This window comes from Trypanosoma grayi (genome assembly GCF_000691245.1).
Source record: "Trypanosoma grayi strain ANR4 Tgr_148_V1, whole genome shotgun sequence".
Classification (NCBI taxonomy): domain Eukaryota; phylum Euglenozoa; class Kinetoplastea; order Trypanosomatida; family Trypanosomatidae; genus Trypanosoma; species Trypanosoma grayi.
In genome coordinates, this window is record NW_008825767.1 from 13,793 (window position 1) to 27,666 (window position 13,874).

Sequence of the window (13,874 nt, forward strand, 5' to 3'; positions counted from 1 at the left end):
AGAGAGAGAGGGAGAGAGGCACAGAGACAAAGAGGCGACTGCTGACCGTGTGTGAGTAGCTTGCGTCCGTGTGCGAACGTGTCGGTCCGCGCATATTCATATTACATATCCAAGAGTAACACCAGCGGCAGCAGTAGTGTTAGTGGCGGCGGCATCAACAGTGGCAAGACGAGCTGTGGGAAGACACGGCAAGGGGAACAAAGCAGAAAAAAAAAAGAGACAAACGGAAAACACACGAGAGCACAAAGGTAAAAAAAAAAAAAAAAGCAGCCCTCTGAAAGCTTTCAACAGTGGGCACACGTGTGTTTCTCTCAGCGTGCGTGGGCTCTGAACGATCGAAGCGGCTAGCACCATTCCCCTGCTCCTTACTGCAGGATGCTTGAGAAGTACTTAAGCGCCATACTTGTGCCGCACATTTCCAAGTACGCGGAGAACGTCGATGCGAAGCAGCTCAACGTTGATCTCTGGAGCGGCAAGGTGGCCATGCACGATCTTGTCCTGAAGCCAAGCGTGCTGGACGCGTTGCTGCAGGGCGACGGAGGCGGCGATGGCAGCGCTGTTGCCTCGCCAGAGTCCTCGACAACAGGTGGCGGCGATGGAGAAGCCGCGGCAGCACCGGCGCGTCATGCGAGACGCCTGCCGCTGACGCTTCAACGCGGCATATGCAAAAAGGTGAACATTGTGATCCCGTTCCGCAATCTGCGCTCAAAGCCGGTTGTGATGGAAATCGATGAGCTGTTTATTTGTGTGCGCGGCAACACGGAGAGTCGTGGCATCGTGCTGAGCAAGGCCGCGAAACTCGACGCGCAGGCAGCGTACAAGGAGTCTGAGTTGGAACTATTCGAGGCGGAGCGAAGACGTGCGAAGGAAGTGGCAGCCGCCGCCACCGCTACCACCACCAGTAGCAACAACAACAACAATAATAATAATAGTGGTGCTGGGGGATCTACAAGTAATGCCGCAGATTTACCAACGGCGTCGCTAACAGCTTCCGCCTCAGCGTCGCCATATGGTGCGGGTGAGAAGAGAGGCTACTTCTCCCGCCTCGGCGAGCTTATCATCAACAATATCGTCGTGAAGGTGCGGAGCGTGCACGTGCGCTACGAGGATGAGTCCACCAAGACAGTGATGGGCGCCATTCTCGGTGGTGTGCAGCTGCTGACCGTTGACAGTGCCACCGGTGAGGCAAAGTTCATCGACCCGTCTGGGCTGCAGCGCATACCGAAGCGAATGGAGTTCGAGGGCTTACAGTTCTACTGCGACGACCCGATGCGCTACGAGATGCAGCCACGCGAGTATTACATCTCCAACGTGACTGACCCCTCGCGGTGGTATGCGGCAATGCGGGGCCGCGTGGATGCCGGCGATGTGGAGATGTCCACTGTGCTTGGCCCCGTCAAGGGGTGTGTCGACGCGCACCTGGTGCTGAAGGAGTTCGTGCACACGCTTCTGCACGAGCCATACCTGGCGCTGCGTATGAAGCTTCACTGTGTCGTGGCAAGACTCAACCGCGCTCAGTACGTGTCGCTCATGCGCACGGTGTCAGTGCTGAGCAACTGGACAGGGCTGACGGAGGTGCTGTCGCGGCGGCCGCGTGTGCCCGTCATTGGCCACGCTGCGGTGTGGTGGCGCTACGCCATCAACGCAGTGCGGGCCGTCGCGGGTGCCCCACGGCGTGAGTTGCTGCTCCAGCGCATCTCGGAGGTGTGCATCGTCGACTACCACGTGCTCTACAGGGATGTCGTGCGCAAGGCAGAGATGTCGCCAGAGAAGCTGCGCGCCTACCGCTTCATCACTAGGTTCATGACAGTCTCAGACATGATTGCGGGCCGCAAGTATGTCTACACGCAGATCGCCAACGCGATTCAACTGAAGCGCAAGGACAACGAGGCCAAGAAAGCGGAGGCGCAGGCGAATGCCGACACGAAGAACACCGGCTGGTTCTCATGGTTTCGTCGCGGCCAGCGGACCCCGCAGGAAACAGAAGAGGAGGAACTCGCCTTTGAAGAGCTCGAACGGTCATACGGCATCGACCCGAACAACCCCGACGAGACAAGCACGACCATCATGGAGGTGTCAAAGCTGCCCAACTCGTACTGTTGGTTTGACGCGCAGTTCGACCTCCCGATGCTGAGCATGCGTGTCAACCTGTCAAAGGAAGAGAACGTCGTACTCATGTTACATAATGTTGGGGCACGACTCAAGAAGTTCAATGCACCAACATCCGTGCAGCTACACTTCGTCACAGACAACCTGACGCTGTCGAACCCGGTGCAGGACGACGTGATGCTTGCGAGGCTGCCGACACTCGTCGAAGGCCTCGCAGTTGCACAGTCAACGGATGACAGCATCGGTGGAAGTGGTTCGACCACCGTACAACGGCGCTTGTCATCATGTGGCGCCCCGCTGCTGGAGTGCAGCGCCGCATTCAACCCAGTGGAGCAATTGCTGGAGGACACGCATCTCAACTTCGTGATGGACCTCCGTCTGCTGCCCCTCCGCGTCGTGGCAGACCCACCAACAGTCAACAGCCTCGCCCGATTCTTTGAGTTCCCGAAAGGCATCGACCTCGCCGCTATTGTTGACAGAACGAAGTCGCTTGCTGCCTCCGTGGGACAAGCCGCGTCGAGTGAACTGCGCCTCGCCATGGCCCGCTCCAAGAGCATTAAAATCAGCGTGGATGCTACTGCACCGCACATTATTCTGCCCAAGACACTTCGTGGATCGCTAGAGGAGCCAGCATTGGCGGTCTCGCTCGGACACGTCAAGTTCGACTCCAAGCCTCTCACCGAGACAGAGAAGGAGAACCGACTTGCGACAACGCAGACCAGCGATGCGAATGAAGAGTTGCTATATTACTCGAGTAATGCGACGTTTTCAAACTTTTACGTGGAGCTCGCCCCTGTTCAAATGGCACTTGAGAAGCCTGGTACGGGATTCATGCTAGTCCCAGAGGTTGCTTTTTCTGCGGCAGTGCTGCAGCGCATCGACGACAGCAGTGAAAACCGTGAGTGGCTCATTGTGCGGATGGAGGTGCCATCACTGCGTATGGTCTGCTCCGTCAGTCAGGCGTACATGCTTTCCAGCATGATGGAGAGCTGGCTCTTGTACCTCCACGCCAATGACACGTGCTACAACGATGATCAGCTGGCGCCATCGTTGGATGGCACACAACGCAGCTGTGAGGTGACATCGTCGCTCGCCGTCAGTGCTGTTGATGGGCAGTACGTGCTATCGTGCCCCTCCGCTTCACTGATGCGCAGCCGCAAGGTTGCGGAGTCAGACTCGGACGTGCCGACTCCCGCCTCGACTACACTCGGAGCGAAGGCGCGGGAGGACATGCCGTATGTGCGGCTGCATATGACGGTTCAGGAGCTCGGTATCGTCATATTCGAGGACGACCCAGCGACACAACAGCCGCTGCCGACGCCACGCTTCACGTTGGCGTTCCGTACCGCCGTGGTAACGCTGCACATGCGTGCAGTGCAAACGCGGGTGACGATGATGCTCGAGCACCCGTACTGTCGCGATGCAAGGGAGCCGGACAACCTCATCCTCAGCGCCACGATGATACGCTGCGATTTGCAGACGGCGCCAGACAGCGCAGCACAGGTGGAGGTGGTGCTGGAGCCGTCCCTGAAGTTCCGCTTCGGCACGCCGTGCATGCAGTTACTCGAAACGGTCATGGACATCACAAATCTCATCACAACAGCCCCAGATGTCGTGCCAATGGAGGAGGTCGTGGCGTCACCTGTGCTACGGCGCCTCACGGGCGGTACGGCACCGGCGAAGAACACCCCGTTCCGCGCTATGTACGAGCAGGCGCAGCAGATTAAGCTGGTCGAGGAGCTCTGTGCTACACAGGACACACACGTGGCGCAACTGTCGCTCCGCATCGCCGGTACCGCGACGATGGAGCTGATGGACCGTCGCAAGGGCACCCAAGAGGACTACTTGTTTGCCTACCTCTCCTTCTCTGAGGTGGAGCTCTCACTAAAGAAGAACCGCGTCACGCTAGAGTTGAGCGGCGGCGTGCAGCAGGTGACGTTCTCGCTCTCCGATGCGCACGACGTCTCTCCTGCGAATCGTGTTGTGCTGCAGTACAGAGAGCCGCCTGCGCAGCCCACTGTGCCGCCAACACGGAGTGCCTCCGCCACAGCCTTGATTGCAGCAGATACCACCGTGGATAAGTGCCAACACCAAGCACAAGAGCAACAGGCACAACACGATCCACGAAAACATGCTACCTTTGCGTACCGTACGAGCCGTCCAGTAATGCCCATCTTCGAAGCGGACGGGAACGGCAAGCGATATTTGGCGAATGCAGCAGAGTTGCGCTTTTCGCGTTTCGTGGAAGTTGAAATAAGCTCCAGTGCGGTATTACTTGACGTACATAGCATCATGACAGTGATGCAGTACTTCACCAGTGGCCTCTTTGCAAATGTGGCGACGCTGGCAAGCCGGCCGCGCTACGATGGTCGTTTGGTGGTATCACCGCCCACAATGCATCCACCAACACTGCTGACAAGTCTACGCGTGTATGCACGTGATTTAGTCTTCTTCCTCCCCATAGACGCCCGTGGGAGCAGCGACAGCTGCAGTGAGGACTTCCAGGTGTCCGTCGAGCACGTCGCCCTGCAGAGCAGCCTGCTTTCGGCGGAGGGGCAGCAAACAATGAACATCTCCCTGCGCGAGATTCGCCTGTTGCGGGAGTGTTTGCCAGGGCCAGAAGGAGAGCCTGTGCCGCCGCACGTACTGATGCCAACGACGATGCTTGACGTATCGGTGAAGAGCCCACTCGACCCACTCTCAGAAGAGCCGCTGCGCGTTGAGCTGCGCGGCGATGACATTGCGCTGAACATTGCGGAGAGCGATCTTGTCGAGCTCTGCCGGCTGGCGAGCGGCAACTTGTCGCGTCTGCCAACACCACCACCACCACCAGCCTCGCCGGTTTCCACCACACCTGTCACAACAGAAAACACTTCGCCTACTATTACCACCACAGCTGCTGCAGCTGCTGCTGCTTTCGTCGTTGTTGTTAGCGGCGGCGACGGCGGCGGCGGCAACGGTGCTGGGGGTTGTAGTGAAATTTGTGACGTGGCGGAGGCGTCAAAGGCGAACGCGGGACGTGTGGTGCATGTCGCCTGGCGAGCGGCCAATGTGTGCGTGTCGCTGCTCGATGAGGCGAGTGGCGGTGCGCGGTTCCGTGTGGAGGGCAACGCGTTCGCCTTCCATGTGGCCGTGCCCGTCAATGATGTAAGTGTGCGGTGGGAGCGCTTCGAGCTGCACGACGTCCACGAGGAAACGCACCGCGCCACGATGATGGTGTGTGGGGCGAGCCGCGTGGAGTTGCGCAAAATCCTCACGACGCGCGACATCCTGCAGAAAAGCTTCGGCATGCGGGAGACGATGGCGACGGGGGTCACAGGGAACATGGCGTGTGACTACGCCGAGAGCGAGGTGTCAAGCGTGGAGCAGCAGCCCGCCGTCACCAAGATGGAGCTGCTGGAGGTCCTGACACTCGTCACTGACTTCACACTCGAGCGCTTCGCCATCTCGGACCAGTGGCTCGCAGTGTATGACTTCGTGTGCAACGAGGCTGTCATGGGGGGGCTGGCGCCACTGCTGGCAACACCGCCACCCTCAGCAGCCACAGAAACACCACCAGTGGAGAGCAGTGCAGCGGCTGGCGCAAAGCACTTCCGCTGCCTTGTGTCGACGCGGACAGTCAACGTGCCGTTCTTGACTACCTTGCGTGAGGAGTTCATTGAAGCAGACATCACTTCACTGCTCGTCGACGTCATTTCGCTCTCAAGCACCATCAGCGTGACGGTGCGGATGCAGGACCTCGTGGTGCGTCACTGTGCCACAGGCGAGCGTATTCTCTTTAAACAACCCGACACCAACGACGTGCTGGTGGAGGATGAGCCGCTGTGTCCTGGCGCCGACAACGCGCAAGTCATCTGCGGTCCCGTTGCGATGCCAGCAGCATCGACAACAGCGGGTGACATTCTGACTGTCTGCGGCAGCTTCGACACTACGGCGGAGCGGCAGCGGGTGACGCTCGCCCTCGGCCCGCTCGCTGCGCTCTGCACAATGCCGCTCATCACCTCGCTGGTGGATTACTGCACCGGCCCCGAGCAGCCCATCGCAAAGATCTCCAACCTGGGCGTCATGCGAGAGCGTCGCGAGTGGCTCACACGCGCGGCGGGAAAGATGGTGGACAACGGCACCTTCTCGCTGCACCTGCTGTGGCGGCTACCGCGCATCATCCTCGCCGGCGACGCACAGGAGCTCTCAAACAAGTCGCGGAACATTGAGGCGCGGCTTGGGGTGATGCGGTCGACGGTGCATTTGGACAAGCGCCACGGCAGCTGCGTTGCTGTGATGAAGGTGACGGACTTCGCCATTCCCGACATGCTGGAGAAGTCCGCCCTGCGTATGACGTACACGTTGAAGGACAAGACGGAGGATGTGTCAGTTGTGGTGGACAAGACAACCGCCCTGCTGCACCCGGCCGAAGTGGAGAAGCTGTTGTGGGTTCTGCAGCGCAACCTGCTGTTGCCCGTTGAGCACAGCGCTGCGGTGAGAGAGGAAGTCACAACAGAGGTGACGGCGACGACGGATATGATAACAACAGCAACACCCCTAGAAGAAGCAACAGCAACCACGCACCCGCTCCCTCAAGATCAGAAAGACCAAAAACGGCAGCCTGAAGACGTCGTGAATACAACCACTCTGCGGACAATAAGATTTAAGGTGGAAGGAGCTGTTCTTGCTCTGTACGATGTTGTTGGCATCAACATGCATACCGCCTCGCTTAGTGGGCTGAGTGTAGAGGTGTTGCCGAGTGGAGATGTAACCATGACAATACAATCCCTCAGTATGATGGAGCACTTTACCAACCGTAAGCTGGTGCAATCCCTCGGCGACAAGACAGTCACTGTCCGCAGAATAAGTGCTGAGAAGACCACAGACGTGGCGCTGGTGGACATGAACTTCATGCTCATCCCGAAGGCTCTGGGGAGTCTCCTCAATTTGCTTCTCTCTGTGCAGTTCCCACCACCGTTACCAAACAGTACTGCCACCACATCAACACCACCGTCTAGAACCAGGGAGAAGGCAAATGATGATGGCACCATCACTATAGTTGCTCCTGTTCCTGCTGTTGTTGCTGCGGATCATACTACTGCGCATGCTGCGACAGGCATCACATGCCGCATTAGTGTCTCACTCAATCGCTGCCACGTGGTGGCGGTGCAGGGCAGTCACGATTTGTTTGTTGCTGAGTTTGAGAACTCCATGGTAGATTGGCGCTCGTGCGCTGATGCTTCGAGCACACTCACCGCATCTGTGGGCTGGATCACTGTCCGAGACGTCTTCTCCCCTAACACGCGATACCCCGACATTGTGCGGCCGCTGTGCAATAGAGTGACAGATTCAACGGGGCAGTTATCAACAAGTGTTATTCAGTTTTATTTCGTGTCGATGCCGCCAAAGACAATTGGTGGTCAAAGAGACGATGACATCGACGACAACAACAACAATGGGGACAGCTGCAGAATGCCGTCGTACACACAGGAGTTGCGTTGCCGCATCTCCTCCCTCGCGCTCATGCTAGTGCCAGAAGTAGCGACCACCATTGCGCATGTCTTATCAGACGTGAAGGAACACATCTCTGATGTTAACCGCGAGAAGGCGTATGACTACGTTGCTGACAAGACAGCACAGACGATGCAGGAGCGACAGGAGCTGACACAGGTGGAGGTGACGCTCGATCGTCCGTCTATCACGCTGGTTGACTCTGCCACGTCTTCTAATCGGATTGAGGTGCTTCCGGGTGACTTTCTCGTGAGGAATAAACTCCGCGGCTCCAATGGGGAAGCAGCAACATCACAGAGTGATAGCCTTACTGAAGTATTCAGCTTGCACATTAGCCGCATGTCGTTAAACGTGTTGGGAGCCTCCGCCTTTAGCCACACCAAGAACATTGAAATTGAACTCTCACGAACCATCAGAAGCCCCAACCCTTCTGCCAATAATGCTGCTGCTTCTTCTATCACTGTTCCTGTTCCTGCTGCTGCGGCTGCTGGTGGTGCTGGTGGTGGTTCGCCAGGTGCTGATGCGATGAGCGTAACACTCCTTATCCCGATACTTACGGCAAACCTGACGCGGGATCAGCTGAACTCCCTGCTGGATGTGATTGGCGCTTTTAGGTTCTCAAGCCTGTTGACTATTCAGTCCGAGAGTGTAGCTGCAAAGGCATCTTCCACATCCCAGGCTGCAAGTGTCGCCAATCAAGAGGCCAATATAACGGCTGCCAGCGCCGCCACGCATGTCGCTTTGAGCACTTCGGCGAAAAGGCGGTCGTTGAACCCCTCACCTGGCCCACAGCAGATAGGCGGAGCTTCTGCTCCCACAACCGCTGCCAGCACAACGAACGCGCTGACGGTGGCAACGGGGGCGAGTGAAGTATCGTTAGCGGCAACGACAGGTAGTATTGGTGGTGGTGGTGGCGGGGGTAACAGCGGTAGCAACAGTTCAGCGACTTTTGCATTGACAATGCAGCGCTTAGAGGCGGATATCGATGGCATTTTCAAAATTGGCATCGACCAGCTGAACATAGAGTACTCATCGTTGCCTTCGGGTATCACCAGTACCACACTTGACCTAGACGCGATTGTACTGCAGCACCGCCTCGGTGCCGCTGGTGTCTTGGACCCTGCTTTCTTCACCATAAGGAAAGCTGTTCTCGCATCTAGATCGTCAGTCAACGCAAATGCCAACACACGGTTGATAGAGACGAACACGGACGTTACGCTGGAGTGTATGCGTGTAGCACTGTCCCCGCTGATGCTGATGGACACACGCGAATTGCTGTATGGGCCATTTTGCGCCAAAGTCCTGCGCGTTCCGTTGATGCCCATTCCTGTCTGCAGGCTGGTGTCGGCTGTGCATGTGCTGGACGCAGATCTGCTGTTGGACAGCACTCATATTCTCATAACGGCAAGCAAGACACAGTGCTCCTACAAGCTTGATCTGAACCAGCACAAACTTTATCTCTCTGGAGCCCCTGGTGCGCTGATTGTTCTCGATGACAACTGCCAACTGACTATTACGAATGGTACCATTTTGATTCCTGGCATGTACTCCGTGAGCTCCTTCGCCAGCTTCGGCCTCAACGCCGCGCTTTTTATGACAGACTCCTGCGTGGTGGAAAAGCGGGTGTACCACGACGGCGTACTCGTTGCGGCGTCGAGACAGCCGAGGAGGCGTGGCAGGACCAGCACAGACGCGACCGCCACAGTGCCGGGCAAGAACACATTGTTGTCCCCCACTGCCCACAGTAGGCTGCAGCAAGGGGCGGGGCTTGCCTCTCCACTTTCTGTTTCCTTTGTGACGCCTGCAGCAGGAACAGCAGGAGCAACAGCGACAGCGGCTTCCCCATTTTCCACTGAGATGGAGGAGGAAATCCACACGACGGTGTCTGCCCAATGCCACGAGATGAGTTTGCAGGTGATGTCCGAGGAGGTGGATGAGATCAGCGTTACGGTGACCATGTCGGCAAATTTCCTCTACTCCCATGAAGTTGAAAATGGCCTCCTTACACAGCGTGCCTCAAGATTGCGCTTCACGAACGTGTGCACCGGCGAGCACGACGAAAACACACTGCTGCCTACGACATTGGAGTTTGGTCTGTCAGGCGCTGAAACTGCCTGTATTGCCGGTAAACTGAGCGAGCTGCAGATGTGTCTGCGCATGGCGCTCCTGCGTTCCTTCGTCGAGCTAGGCAAAGACTTCATGACGGCCTTCGCTGAGGACACGTCAATTCAGCGGTATGGGCCGCAGGTACAACTCGAGAATGAAGAGCTTAGACCGCTGATGATTGTATCAACAGCAGGAGAATGTCGTTGCTGTGGCACCGCACAGGCTTTTGTGGGCGAGTCTGGGGATAGCCAAGGCGTGCTGTGCTACCACTGCTGCACAGGCCGTGGGGCGCTGCTCGCCACGGAGATTCGGTTTGAGATGCCGCTGGTGGACCTCGTGCTGCTGGGCGATGATGGGGGGATGCTGCAGCTGTACAGCTCGAGCGGCGTCACAGCTTGGGTAACGTCAGAACAGGAGTTCCAGGTGCAGCTGAAGCTGCAGGTGCGTAATTTGAACCACAACGCCGCAGTGTGGGAGCCGTTGGTAGAGAAGTTTGAGGGAACCATTGGGGGCAACATCTCATCTTCGTCCTTCTGGATGAGGGTGAATCGCTTTGACTATGTGCTGTCGCCGGAGAATGTGAAGCTTCTATTACAGCTTGCAGCCGACTTCTCACCCACGACGACGTTTCAGACACAACTACGCAAGAAATTCCGCAAGGACATGAGACGATTGCTCCGTGGCGAAGAGAAGTCCCCGCTGGGAGGTACAAGGGCGGCAGCCTTACCGCCAGTGGATCAACGGGCGAGCACGTCTACTGTTGAAGCAACAGCACCAAAGGCGGGCGGCGACGTTGTGTATGCCTTTCTCGTAGTGGAGAACTTTTTCACTGAGTCGCTCGAAATTGATGGCAGAACGGTGGAGCCGCGTGGAGGCGTATCGGAGTTTACAACGAGTGCGCGGTTCGGCGTGGTGCGGCGCCACGGCAGCAACACGAGCGGAGTGAAGATTGAATGGGCCAGGTCGCCGTTGTTTGTGCGCGGCGCGGATGCCATGATTGAGGTGAAAGTGGAACTCTCGCGCAGTGAACACTCAAACCACCTTCACCGTGTGGTGCGACTGCGCTGCTATCCTCTGCACTCCACCAACACGATCATTTGCTTCGAGAACAATGTGAGCTCCTTTATGGAGGTTGTTCGCGGGCACCCAGCCGTTGGCCCACAGGAGCGCTTTTTTTTCCAGCCGCAATTCCCACTCGAGGAGAAGCTGCACCTGCGGCCAGTGCGCAACACTGGCGGGGAGGAGTACGCAGCTGCAGTGACGGAGGATACACGCGATGCCCCGACACTGCGTACGCTTCTGAACAGTTCCTACACAACACTTGTCTGCTTGGGCAGTGAGAAACGCAATAGTCGCTTTGTCGTTAAAATGGTGGAGCGGCAGGAGGGCATGTGTGCTGGCGTGCCTGTTTTCGTCATCGCGATTGAGCCGCAGTTCCGCATCCACAACTATCTCCCGTACAGCCTCTTTATCATCATCTACGGAAAGGCCGTGTCGAAGCAGAAGCAGCAGCAGTCGAAGCCGCTATACAATGCAGTAGTAGAGCCGACAAAAAGCACCGACGTGATTCTCGGCGAGGCAACCCTCAATGACGTTGCTTTCCACCTCGAGGTGCGGCAGGCGGATGCGCAGGGCGGTGGCGCGGCCTTCACCACACCACAGAACGTGCGGCTCACGCGCCACACTGCACGTCTTAAACTTCTCGGCGGGACGAAGGGTACAGCAGAGATGCGCGTCAACGCACAGAGCGTCGGCAACAAGATTATCTTCACCACGCCGTACTCCATCGTCAACTTCACCCCACTAGACCTACATATGTGGGAGTGTAACGCTGCAGGGGAGTTGACATCGAGGACGATGACGAACTTTAGGCTTCTGCCAAAGAACATGCAGAGCGCCTACGCTGCAGCACCAATGGATGCGGAGTCCAAAGAATTCTTTGTGAACGTTGGCATTGGTGAGCTGCAAGGGTCTGCAGTGCCATTTCACGTGCAGGACCGTGGCATGATTACATTAGAGGCGAAAAAACCCACACCATCGCGTGGTGACAACGACATGGTGTTCCACCTCGTTTACTTGGTGCAACTCGACATGTGTGGCACCCGATTCGTGACGATTGTTCCACGCTGGGTACTCGTCAACCGCACCCCACGGCCGCTCTACGCCGCACAGGCGTTGCCATCGCCATTGGCTGAGTCTGCTTCTGCGCAAAGTAGTGGTGGTGGTGGTGGTGGTGCTTCCAGTCCGGGGAAACAGGCTGCAACTGCGTTCTCTAACACCAGCATCTCCGCCTTTGCCTCCCCTGCCTCCCCTGCCTCCCCTGCCTCATTTACGGGGGAACGGCGGTATGTGTGCCGCACAGATCAGGCGCAGATGGCACCGCCAAACTCTGCCACACCGATGTTTGCGATGGTCAGGTGCAGAGAGGAGGTTGGGTATAGCATCTTCTTGATGCAGGCGAAGAATGCCCCTCTGCATGGCGACCCTATAAGCCTGGAGGAGGTCAGCAGCACACCAATGGTGGCCTACGGGCTGAGCAGTACAGCGGACACTGAGGGGTCCGACATCATAGTGGAGACTTCTGTAGTCATTGACGGCCCATACACCTTTGTGACGCTGCAGGATCCGGCTGTGCCGCCATACCTCCTCCTTAACCGCACGTGCAAAACGCTGGAACTGTATGACTCGTATGGGCGACTGCTTGTCCGGGCCAATCCTGGATGCATCACCCCATTTGTGAAGGATCCACGCGACCGCACGAGCCGCACACGTGTTCGTTTTGCTGAAGAGGCTGCTGCACCACCACTACCACCACCACCACCAACAGCTGGTGCTCCTGCTACTACGACTACCACTACCGTGGACCCCAGCATTACCGTCCCACCCATCACTACTACTGCAACTACCAGCACCACCACAACGCCACCGACGACGAAAACCACAGCTGCGAGTACTACCACCACAAAGACAGAACCTGCAGCAGCCACCGGAGATAAGGGTCATGTGGAGGAAAGCCCCGCATCTGCGTTTGTAGACTTCAACTTCAGCCAAAGTATGACAGCGCAAGAAGCCTCCAATCCGCTGGGTGTGGAGTACACAGTCAGTCTGGGTCCATTTGGACAGCAGGTGATTGAAATTGTGCAAACTGCCAGCAATTTGGCGGGGCAACTGTGCACGTACCGGACAGCCCCACCAACCCCACTCGACGTCGTGCTGAACCTTTCCACTATCACTGTCTCCGTCGTGATGACGAGCATGGACGTGCTCTTCGCTGCCATTCTCGACACGCGTGTACACTTTAACAGACAGGGCTTGAAGGAGGTGGTGGAGTTCTCTGTCAAGAACTTCCAAGTGGATAACCAGACTGAGATCAAACCACGCTTTGAGGTGTGCCTCGTCGCGATTCGCGCCGAAGAAGATGGACCGTGCGTCTCGGCGTACGTGGAACGTACTGTTGTGCCTGCCAAGGCTCTTCTGTGCGTGGATGAGGTTCGCCTTGATGTTGTTCCTGTGGCACTTCGCATATCCGACAATGTTCTCATTGCCCTCACGAAATTTTCGGCACAACTCACTAAGGAGGTGCCCATGCGGCAATCTGCTCCGACTGAAGAGGAGCTGGCCGATATGGCCCCACTGCATGTAGGCACGATGAGCACACGCGTTATGGTAGATCGTATGGTGGTGAATCCCCTGGTGGTACGTCTGTGGTTCGAGCGTGACGACGATGGCCGCGACTTTATCCGTGAGCAAATGCAGATACGCACGGCTGCGCTCGTGTCCATGATGGTGCGTTCATGCGAGGATGTACAGGTGTCTATGCCGGGTCTTGTCATGCAGAGGCGGTCAAGCAGCGCTGCGCTGATGCTGCAGTGGGTGATGCAGGTGTACCTCGACGGGATCCGCCACGAGATCAGCGGCCTCCTCTTCCAGTACGCCTCCTCGCTGCCGCTGCTGGGGGCGCCGATCAAACTTGCGTCGGGTGTGGGCAGCGGTGCGATGAAGTTCTTCCAAGAGCCTATCGCCGGCCTCTCCACGTCGCCCAAGGCCTTCGCGATGGGGCTCGCAACCGGTTCCTCCGCACTGGTGTCGGAGGTCGTCGGCGGCGGCCTCGGCGCGGTGTCGAACCTCGCCAAGGCGGGCGCCGGCATCATGGGCGTCGCGTCCAG

The 13,874-nt window shown here is 57.5% G+C and overlaps 10 protein-coding genes across 10 annotated transcripts; all 10 read right to left on the reverse strand.

Annotated features, from left to right (window-relative positions):
- Positions 1–390: 390 nt before the first annotated feature.
- On the reverse strand, positions 391–627 carry DQ04_01481070 (hypothetical protein; the record flags this gene model as incomplete). Its single annotated transcript, XM_009310788.1, has 1 exon — positions 391–627. The coding sequence occupies one exon, from the start codon at positions 625–627 to the stop codon at positions 391–393; it is 237 nt and encodes a 78-aa protein (XP_009309063.1).
- A 1,238-nt stretch (positions 628–1,865) lies between these two features.
- On the reverse strand, positions 1,866–2,699 carry DQ04_01481080 (hypothetical protein; the record flags this gene model as incomplete). Its single annotated transcript, XM_009310789.1, has 1 exon — positions 1,866–2,699. The coding sequence occupies one exon, from the start codon at positions 2,697–2,699 to the stop codon at positions 1,866–1,868; it is 834 nt and encodes a 277-aa protein (XP_009309064.1).
- A 669-nt stretch (positions 2,700–3,368) lies between these two features.
- Positions 3,369–3,896, reverse strand: DQ04_01481090 (hypothetical protein; the record flags this gene model as incomplete). Its single annotated transcript, XM_009310790.1, has 1 exon — positions 3,369–3,896. The coding sequence occupies one exon, from the start codon at positions 3,894–3,896 to the stop codon at positions 3,369–3,371; it is 528 nt and encodes a 175-aa protein (XP_009309065.1).
- Positions 3,897–4,469: 573 nt separating this feature from the next.
- DQ04_01481100 (hypothetical protein) lies at positions 4,470–5,378 on the reverse strand (the record flags this gene model as incomplete). Its single annotated transcript, XM_009310791.1, has 1 exon — positions 4,470–5,378. The coding sequence occupies one exon, from the start codon at positions 5,376–5,378 to the stop codon at positions 4,470–4,472; it is 909 nt and encodes a 302-aa protein (XP_009309066.1).
- Positions 5,379–5,444: 66 nt separating this feature from the next.
- Positions 5,445–5,822, reverse strand: DQ04_01481110 (hypothetical protein; the record flags this gene model as incomplete). The annotated part of the gene is made up of 1 exon (XM_009310792.1): positions 5,445–5,822. The coding sequence occupies one exon, from the start codon at positions 5,820–5,822 to the stop codon at positions 5,445–5,447; it is 378 nt and encodes a 125-aa protein (XP_009309067.1).
- A 300-nt stretch (positions 5,823–6,122) lies between these two features.
- Positions 6,123–6,419, reverse strand: DQ04_01481120 (hypothetical protein; the record flags this gene model as incomplete). Its single annotated transcript, XM_009310793.1, has 1 exon — positions 6,123–6,419. One exon carries the CDS (start codon positions 6,417–6,419, stop codon positions 6,123–6,125), a length of 297 nt encoding a protein of 98 aa, XP_009309068.1.
- A 1,878-nt stretch (positions 6,420–8,297) lies between these two features.
- On the reverse strand, positions 8,298–8,927 carry DQ04_01481130 (hypothetical protein; the record flags this gene model as incomplete). Its single annotated transcript, XM_009310794.1, has 1 exon — positions 8,298–8,927. The coding sequence occupies one exon, from the start codon at positions 8,925–8,927 to the stop codon at positions 8,298–8,300; it is 630 nt and encodes a 209-aa protein (XP_009309069.1).
- Positions 8,928–9,056: 129 nt separating this feature from the next.
- Positions 9,057–9,560, reverse strand: DQ04_01481140 (hypothetical protein; the record flags this gene model as incomplete). Its single annotated transcript, XM_009310795.1, has 1 exon — positions 9,057–9,560. One exon carries the CDS (start codon positions 9,558–9,560, stop codon positions 9,057–9,059), a length of 504 nt encoding a protein of 167 aa, XP_009309070.1.
- A 1,626-nt stretch (positions 9,561–11,186) lies between these two features.
- DQ04_01481150 (hypothetical protein) lies at positions 11,187–11,597 on the reverse strand (the record flags this gene model as incomplete). The annotated part of the gene is made up of 1 exon (XM_009310796.1): positions 11,187–11,597. The coding sequence occupies one exon, from the start codon at positions 11,595–11,597 to the stop codon at positions 11,187–11,189; it is 411 nt and encodes a 136-aa protein (XP_009309071.1).
- A 1,110-nt stretch (positions 11,598–12,707) lies between these two features.
- On the reverse strand, positions 12,708–12,986 carry DQ04_01481160 (hypothetical protein; the record flags this gene model as incomplete). The annotated part of the gene is made up of 1 exon (XM_009310797.1): positions 12,708–12,986. The coding sequence occupies one exon, from the start codon at positions 12,984–12,986 to the stop codon at positions 12,708–12,710; it is 279 nt and encodes a 92-aa protein (XP_009309072.1).
- Between the last annotated feature and the right edge of the window lie 888 nt (positions 12,987–13,874).